The sequence below is a fragment of the Heterocephalus glaber genome, unplaced genomic scaffold (assembly GCF_053883595.1).
Source record: "Heterocephalus glaber isolate CG9 unplaced genomic scaffold, H.glaber_assembly_v1.0 deba00001806, whole genome shotgun sequence".
Lineage (NCBI taxonomy): Eukaryota > Metazoa > Chordata > Mammalia > Rodentia > Bathyergidae > Heterocephalus > Heterocephalus glaber.
This window is the reverse complement of record NW_028258481.1, coordinates 2280441-2289834: the sequence shown is the minus strand read 5'-3', so window position 1 is coordinate 2289834 and position 9394 is coordinate 2280441. Positions and strand designations below refer to the sequence as shown.

General features: G+C 39.1%; 1 protein-coding gene across 1 annotated transcript; it reads left to right on the top strand.

The window, feature by feature from the left end:
- The first annotated feature begins 5196 nt into the window (after nucleotides 1–5196).
- On the top strand, nucleotides 5197–6473 carry LOC101716420 (olfactory receptor 2C1). Its single transcript, XM_004875449.3, has one exon. It carries the CDS (start codon nucleotides 5380–5382, stop codon nucleotides 6313–6315), a length of 936 nt encoding a protein of 311 aa, XP_004875506.2. The 5' UTR covers nucleotides 5197–5379; the 3' UTR covers nucleotides 6316–6473.
- The last annotated feature ends 2921 nt before the right edge of the window (nucleotides 6474–9394 follow it).

The following is a 9394-nucleotide window of genomic DNA, read 5'->3' as shown; positions in this document are numbered from 1 at the left end:
TAGAAAAGGCAATCCAGTCTGTATGAGATAATCCTTTCTGCTTGGCAGAGTGTGTTTTCAGTTTCTTCTGTATTCCATGATGACTATTGGTTTAGGGCAGTGGTGGCTAGCCTATAACACGTTCATGTATGATTGTTTTCCTTTTCTAAACTCAAACCTCAGTATTCAGGTTTTATAGCAGTGTAGGCACTTTGTGATAAATAAGTGCTATTGAGTTTGCAGTTTGGGCACTCAGCTCGAAAAGATTTGCCATCCCTGGCTTAGGTCAACAACAGAGATTTCCTGCACTCATCAATAATTGAATATCCTTGTAAATCTCTTATTACACTGTCCTCTGTCTTAAAAGTGAGGAGATACAGGGCTGCTCAACCCTGTGTTGCTGTTTGTGGAGAAACACTCCCTACAAGCCTAACATGACAATGTGAGAGATGGCAAGTGATCTGACCCAAAGTTTTAAGGTAATAAAGGCAGAAACAACTGAAGGGCAAGCTTTGTTCTGCTTACAGTTATTCATTATACCTCAAAAGGCCAAAGTGAAGAGTTTCTGTTTTGTAGAAAAAGCTTTTAAGCCCCAACTGCCTCAGAAGAAAACAGAGCTCATGGTTTTAATGAGTAGCAGGATAAGGCCTCGAGAGGGTACCTGGCCTTGTCCCCACGGAGGTCTCCAAGGATCTCAGTACTGCTGATCACACCTTTATAAAGTGCTTGTGGATCATTTATTTAGTCATCTCCTCTTGATTACTCAGGGTTTATCATGAAACTCAGTGAATATTTAATCCTCAACTTTTAAACTGTTGTGTAATATCTCTTTTCACATATAGTGAACTTTATCAAATTATTAGTAATTTTTCTATGACTGTAAACATTTACAAGTTAAAGTGTTATTATTTAATATCTATGAACCTTAAAAATTAAACATGTTGTAATGTGAATTTCACATTTCCAGTTGCTATTCTAGAATTCACTTTCCAGAATAAGGTGGGCTGGAATTTCCAATGATTCATTCTTGTCTCTTTTCATTTTAAAAGTAAAGAAAAATAGAATTATTCCTAACAAGTCTGTAGAGAAATTCAAAGGCAGAACACATACTGGAAAGAATCAGCAAACTTGAGAACAGGACAATTAAATGTGTCAATTCTAAAGAATAGAGAACAAGATTGCAGATAAGTGGACAGACACAGGGACCTGTGGGGCATAACGATCCAGACCAACCTGGCATTAGGGGGGAGCCCAAAATGAGAGAAAGGACAGGGGAACATTTGAGGAAAACCTAGCACTCAACTTTCTGAGATAATGAAGAGTGAGAATATTAACATTCAAGAAATTCAAGAACTACCAGAAGCATGTGCACAAGCAGACTCACACAATCCATAAAATCACCCAAAAGATCAAACAAAAAGAGTAGAAAATGAAAATAGCAAGAGCGAGGGTGACTTTTCACATCCAAACAATCTTCAGTAAGGACAATAGGGAGCCTTCTCCTTATAAATGTCACTAACATGAAATAACAGCATTGGTGAAAACGAGAAATATTGGAGGCCTCAGGCACAGTGGTGAGAATGTAAAATGGTGCAGTTGGGATAGAACATAGCAAAAACAGACACAAATTAAACAACATATGGCCCAGGAACTCTACTTCTAATTATGTCCTCAAAAGTATTGAGAGAAGAGTCCTGCAGAGGCATTTGGGCACCAATGATCACAGGAGCACTACTCACAGTAACAAATATAGGAAAGCTTACACAGCTGCACTGACAGATGAATGCATAAGCAAAATGTAATTATTACATAAAAGGCAAATATACTCTAACTTTTAATTAGTAGGAAATTCTCAGAACTACAACATGGATGAATCTCACAACATCACACGTGGAAGAGGTCCCTAACCCTGAAACTGCAGACATGAACCACCCCATGGTCTGTTAGGAGCCAAGCTGGACAAAAGGAGGTGCACAGCATGGGAGTGATTGAAGCTTCATCTGTGTCTACAGTGCTCACCATCTCTGCCATGACTACCAGAGCTCTGGCTCCTATCAGATCAGCATGGCATTCAATTCTCTTTGGAGAATGAACCCTACTGTGCAGTTCATGTGTGAGGGATCTGATTTGCCTGCTTCCTGTGGGAATATAAAGCCTGGTGATATGAGGAGGAGCTGGGGGGTGATGCTAGCTCTGGGTAGCAGCTGCAAATACAGATGAATGTTAGCACAGACATTTGACTGCAGAGACCATGATAAATCAAATGCTTGCAGATTCAGATCAAAACCCTACCAGTAAGTGGCAATTAAATTGCATGTGGTGTCAGACTTTAGAGGCTGTGAGTTCATATCCTTCAGTTGTACCTGCTGGCAGACCTTAATTCAAATCCAACACTTTTGGTATCTATGCATGGCTCACCTTTTATTTACCACTTTCAACTGTATTTTTTTTCATGAACTATGCACTTGTCCCAGACACAGTTTAGATAAACTCACAAGCTAACCCTAGCTATGGTAAATACAAAACAAAGTCATGATACAACTTCTTTAAAAGGGAGAAAGATTCAATGATGAGACAGCGTAAGACTCTAAGACTGCTAACAGAAAGAAAGCTGCATTTAAAAGTAAATACCAAGAATCCTGTTTACATTATGGCTTCATTGAAAGAAGTGAATTATATTCTCCAAGCCCATTTTGTATAATATGTGCTGACCAGCTATAAAACTAAGCTATGAAAACTTCAAAATTGCTTTGCCACATGGAATCCAAACACACTAAATTTACGTACAAGTGTTTGGAATTCTTCAAAAGAAAAAATATGAACATGAAAAAGAAATTTAATTGCAGAAGGAACAACTTCATCAAATGTGTCTGTGCTGAGAGCATCATTCTCAGTGACAGACCACATTACTAAACCTGAGAAAGAAGCCCTTTGCTATTGGTAAAGAGTTGATTCTGCCTGCCACTGAAGACATTTGCCAGGAACCTTTAAGTCAGACTGCAGTTCAGTTGATGGCATGTGTTCTTCATCTGGCTAGCATCATTTATACACAAATTGATGAGTAGCAGAGGATATTGACGTACCATATTTAGAGAGGATTAATGAGTCACTTAGTGCTCAATGTAGGTTGAATAGTCTGCTGATGGTGACAACACAGCAACAATGAGTTGTTTTTGTGCAATATATTTTTCAGGATGGTGTAGATGAAGATATGTTGTGTGCACTTTGTTGCCATACGATTCTGCAGCTGCAAAACTACTCAAGTCTTCGAATGAGTATGTAGCAGGAAAACTGAATTAGTCATTTCACTGGGATATGCATGAACAGAGGGGATACCAGAACTGCATGGCTTTCTGGGCTCAGTACTTGTGTCAAGGAAGTCAGCTCTGCATATGAGCCTATGCCCTGGTGATCTGCAGAGAAAGGCTGGCCAGACAGTGTCACCTGAACTAAACAGTGTTTTTCAATAGTGATAAAATTTACTACCACATTAAAGTACACACTTTTCCCTCATATCTGTGCTCACAGCTCTTTGAGGACACAGACACAGGGCACACATACTTGTCTTATACACAGAAGACAGCTGATTTCTAAAGGGTTATCACTGGCCAGGGGTTTTGAGCTATAATAGCTGCTCTAGAGATTTCTTTGAGAAAAACAATCACCATCAGTAGTACATTTTGGTAACATCAATTAGGTACAAAAACTTGCTTTTTTGTGTGATATATTCAACTTTCTCAATAAACTCAATCTGTCACTTCAGGAGAAAATAATAACTGTGTTCAAGTCAACAGATAAAGTGATTGCATTCAAATCCAAACTTGAATCAAGTGATTGATGTGGAAACATTGGATTTTTCTACATGTTTCAAATTTTAGCAGAAATTTTAAAAAAGAAACTGACCCAGAGCCTTCTTTCTGCAATCTCATTCATGATCACCTATCTAGCTTTCAAAAGATTTCAAGAATTGCTTCCCAAGCACAGGCGAGCCCCAATCTGGGTGGGAAGAAATGGCTCCATTACCTATTCATGAATACACTGGGTGATACAACCTTATTCCTGCTAGAAGATCAACTGCTTGAGATCACAAATGATAGTGGCTTTAACATTATATTGGAGAAAAACCTCAAATTACCATGCATTGTGAATTAAAGTCAAAGTGCAATAGCCTGACATTACCACAAAAAATGGAAAAGCCTGCTTCTATTTACAACATCCTGTGTTTGTGGAGGTGGGTTTACTTCAATGACCAGAAGCAAATTGAGATTATGTAGTAGGCAGAACTTAAGCAACGCATTCCATGTGCCACTGTCTTCCATTACCCCTAGATGGGACTGTCCAGTTGCATGAAAACAAGCTCATGTCTCCCACATATTTTGCATTATGGTACACTCTATAATTTTTTCATTATAATGTAATAATAATAGAAATGAAGTACATAATAAGTGTAATGTACCTCAATCATCCCAAACCCACCCCTAACCACCACAGTCCATAGAAAAATTGTTGGCATCAAACCAGTCCCTTGTACCAAAAAGTTTGTGGACTGCTGATATCTGTTAAATTAGCCAACATAATATTGTAAATAATGCAGTGTTTTATTTCTCTGAGCTATTTACAGAAGCCAAAACTGTAGAGAATGAAGGGAAATGGTGAGTGCCAGAGTTGGAGAGGGAGCATGGAGGCACTGTTTCCTGATCTTATTCTTGTAAAGTAGAATGTGGTGGTAGGAGCAAAAACATGTGATGGCACCCAACAAGATTCAGCAGTATGCTTAAAAGTTGTTTAAATATAGAAGGATGTTACATGAATTTTCCAATGCAAAAATGGGCATGAAGGTAGTTAATTTTCTCCCATTTGATGGCTTCTCCCTGCACAAAAATTCACAATTACATTGAGCTACTTTACCCCACTCAACCTCCACCAAGTCCTACTGAGCCCCAGGATCCCTCACCCTACTGAGAGGAAACATGAGGCAGAATCATCATACACAACATTCCTGAAAACAGTGCCCTAAATGCAAGGGACCACACAGCCTTCTCTACATGATTACAGAGCAGGAAAATCAATGAATGGAAACGGGAGATCAAAAACAAGGAGAGATGAGCAGACAGAAAGTGATAGAGGGATATCCTCATATAAACAGATATCTAGTTCAATGGACCCAACTCTACGTAGAATTTCTCATCATGTCTTTATCCACCTTTATCCTGACTTTCAAGTCACAGTGTAGGACAGTATTATCTACATATTCAAGATCTTTTCTGAATTGTTATGGGAATTTTTATTACCCAAATAAAGTGAAAAGTTGAGGGTGCTGCTGTGAAATTATTAAAATTGAAAAATGCTGCAAATCTTCAAAAGTTCTTTTTCCTTCTAGGCATATATAAGGCAGGTGCCATGGAAATGGAAAATGTGAGCTTTACCAACACTTTTACCCTGCTGGGCTTCTCAGAGTTTCCGTGGCTGGAGAGGCCCCTCTTTGTAGTTATCCTGGTCTCCTACCTCCTCACCCTGGTGGGGAACAGCTCCATCATCCTTCTCTCCCTGGTGGACACCAGACTCCAGACACCCATGTACTTCTTCCTGGACAACCTCTCTCTGCTGGACCTTGGTGTCACCTGTACCATTGTACCCCAGCTGCTGGCCAATCTTTGGGGACCAGACAAGACCATTGCCACCTGGGGCTGCATCACACAATCCTATCTCTTTCACTGGACAGCTTGCACTGAATGTATCTTGCTGGCCGTGATGGCCATTGATCGGTATGTGGCCATCTGCCGGCCCCTCCAGTACACTCTCATCATGCATCCCTGTGTGTGCATGCAGATGGCAGCTGCCTCCTGGTTCAGTGGCCTGGCCAATTCTCTTCTCCAAGCAACACTCACCCTGCAGTTCCACCTCTGTGGACACCACACCCTGGACCACTTCTTCTGTGAGATACCTGTGCTTATAAAGCTGGCCTGTGGGGACACCTCTGCTAATGACCTGGCCCTGGCTATAGGAGCCATCCCATTTGGAACGTTGGCCCCCTTGCTGGTAGTCATCTCATACACCTTCATTGCTAGGGCTATACTGAAGCTATCTTCAGCTGAAGGAAGGCACAAGGCACTCAGCACCTGCAGTTCCCACTTGCTGGTGGTCACCGTGTACTTTGGTCCTGCCATCTACATGTACCTCCAGCCTTCAGATAAGAGTTCCCAGGCCAAGTTCATGTCCTCGTTCTACTGCATTGTCACACCAGTGCTCAACCCACTCATATACACCCTGAGAAACAAGGATGTGAAAAGAGCCTGGAAGGGGATCCTGCAATCACTGCATGGGATGAAGTCCTAAATGCCAGATGCAGGATATAAAATCAACATTAAAAAGTCAATAGCTGGGCTAGGGATGTAGCTCAGTGGCACCACACATGCCTTCCAACCACAAGGTTCAGTACCTCATACACACAAAAAGAAAGTCAATAGATTTTCTATGCACCAATAATTAGCTAAGAGGGGCTGGGGATTTAGATCAGTGGTTCTGCCACCTGCCTCACAAGTGCAAGGTCCCAAGTTCAATCTCCAGTACCGAAAAAAAAAAAAAAAATATATATATATATATATATATATATATATATATATATATGCTAAAAAAGAATTCAGGAAATAATTTTATTCACAATAGCTTGAAAAAATAATCTAAGGATTAATATAAACAACAAGGTAAAACAACTCTACAATGAAAATTTCAGAACACTGAAGAAGGAAACTGAAGGAAACACCAGAAGATAGAAAGACTTTTCATCTTCATAGACTGACAGAATAAATGTTATATGGCCATATTACCAGAGCATTTTTCAGATTCAAAGCAATCCTCATCAAAATTCTAATGACAGTCTTCACAAAACTAGAGAAAAGAATCCTAAAATTGGTATGGAAACAGAAAAGACAGAATTGAGAAAACATTCCTAAGTGAAAAACAAATGATACAAAGTTATACTCAGTTAATCAGGACCAGAAAAGCAGCAGGAGTAGAAATCTTATTCATAAAGTGGGATTCAAGCCAAAACAGATCAGATGAGGCAGAGAAGGCCACAGCATATTAGTTCAAGGAACAATTCAACAGGAAGAAATAACAATTAATATATATGCATCAATTACCAGCACACACCACATCATAAAACAAGCACTTCTGGAGAGAAAATATCAAATGAACACCAACATAATAATAATGAGGAATTTCAAACAGATCAAGTAGACAAAAAAATCACAAAAGAAATATCAGAGCTAAATCACACCTTCCAACAAATAGTCCTAATGTATATCTACAGAGTGTTCTACCCTACTAAGACACAATGCATTTTTCTCAGCAGCACATGAAGCTTTCTTCAAAATAGACCACATATTGGCCTATAAAACTTGCTTAAATAAATACAAAAGAATCAAAATTTTCCCATGTAGAGTACCAGATCATAGTGCACAGAAACTAGAAAACAATGGCAAAAGAAACCACAGACATTTTACAAACACCTAGATATTAACCATTCTTGAATATTCACTGGGTCACAGAAGAAATAAAAAAAAATTAAAGGGAGTTTCTTGAATCAAGCAGTAACACCAGCACAACATACCACAATCTATGGGACACAATGAAAGCAGCTTTAAGAGGAAAGTTTATACCTATGAATGTCCACATCAGAAAAACAGAGGACGCCCAAATAAGTAACCTAATGATGTACCTCAAGGCCCTAGAAAAACAAGAAAAATCCATTGTTGATAGGAATGTAAACTTGTACAACTACTATGGAAATTATTTTTTTAAACTAAAAATAGAAATCTCACTTGACCTACCTATTTCCCTCCTAGGTTCCAGAAAAAGTTAGACATCTTATTACACTGATACATGCATACCCATATTTATAGCATAATTCATAATAGCTAAATCTATATGTCCATCAACAGAGTAGTAGATGAAGAAAATAGATGAAGATCATTAGTAGATGAAGAAAAGGTAGTACTGAATTAATACACAATAGACTATTATTCTGCTATAAAGAAGAATATATTTGAGTCATTTGTAGAAAAATAGATGCACCTTGAGATATTATGAAGTGAAATAAACCAGACAAGCAAGCTTAAATATACCATGGTTTCTCTTATATGAGAAACCCAAAGTATAAGTAATTTTAAGAATGAAATAAATGATAGATAATAGAAATGAGGAGGCAGATAATTCCAAATAGTAAGGAGACAAAGAGATGGAGAGAGATGGAAAGGAGGAGAGGGAAAGGGAAAGTAGAAAGAATTAAGGTGTTATTGACCTGAAAGAACTCTCCATGATGAATATAATTTTGTACTGCATACCTGTACTAATAAAATTTTTTTAATTTAAAAAAAGAAACAAGCTCATACTACATCAGCCATCGGACATTTGACAAAGAAGGTAAAAAAATATGTTGGGTAAAAGCCTTTTTACCAAATGGTGCTGGGAAAACTGGATAGCCATATGTAGATATTGGAACTAGAGAGCTGTCTCTTACCTGTACAAAAATCAATTAAAATGGACAATAAACCTAACTGTAAAACCTGAGCCTTTGAAACTGCTAGAAGGAAACATAGGGGAAACCAATAAAGTAATAGCCATGGCCAAAGGCTTCTTTAATAGGATCTCCATAATACAGGACATAATGGCAAGAATCAACAAATGGGACTATGTCCAATTAAAAAGTTTCTGCACTTCAAGGGAAGCAACCAGCAGATTGAAGAGACACTCTAAGGAATGGTAGAAAATCTTTGCCATCTACTCTTCTGACCCAAGATTAATATGTGAAATACATAAAGAACAACAACAAAAAAACACAAAAACTCAAACAGCTCAATTAATAAATGGGCAAATGAACAGACACTTCTCAAAAGGAGTTTCAGTGGCCAATATGTATATGAAAAAAATCATTAATGTCTTTACCTGTCAGGGAAATGCAAATCAAAACTACAGTGAGGGCCAGAGATGTAGCTCAGCAGCACAGTGGCTGCCTGGGAAGCGAGAGGCCCTGAGGTCAATTCCCAGTACCAAAAAAAAAAAAAAAAAAACTACATTGAGATTCTACATCACCCTAGTTGGAATGGATATTGTCAATACAGAAAACAATAAATGTTGGCAAGGATATGGGGAAATGGGGAAGAAACATTTCTACACTGCTGCTGGGAATGTAAATTTTTCCAGCCCCTATGGAAATCAGTATGGAGGCACACTCCACTGGAGGGGAGGGCATTGGGTGACTGGCCTGGGTCACAGCAACCGCCACCTCCACCTTGGTTGCTGCCACCCAGTTCCCTGTGCCCAGGCTCCTGTTGTTCCCTTTGCCCAGTGCCCATGCCCTCTCTGTGGCTAGGCCTCCCTGGGAGGCTCAGCCTTATCATAAGATCAGCCTGCC

Excerpts from the sequence above, each read along its gene's own strand:
- LOC101716420 (XM_004875449.3), top strand. The coding sequence starts at position 5,380 with ATGGAAATGGAAAATGTGAGCTTTACCAACACTTTTACCCTGCTGGGC.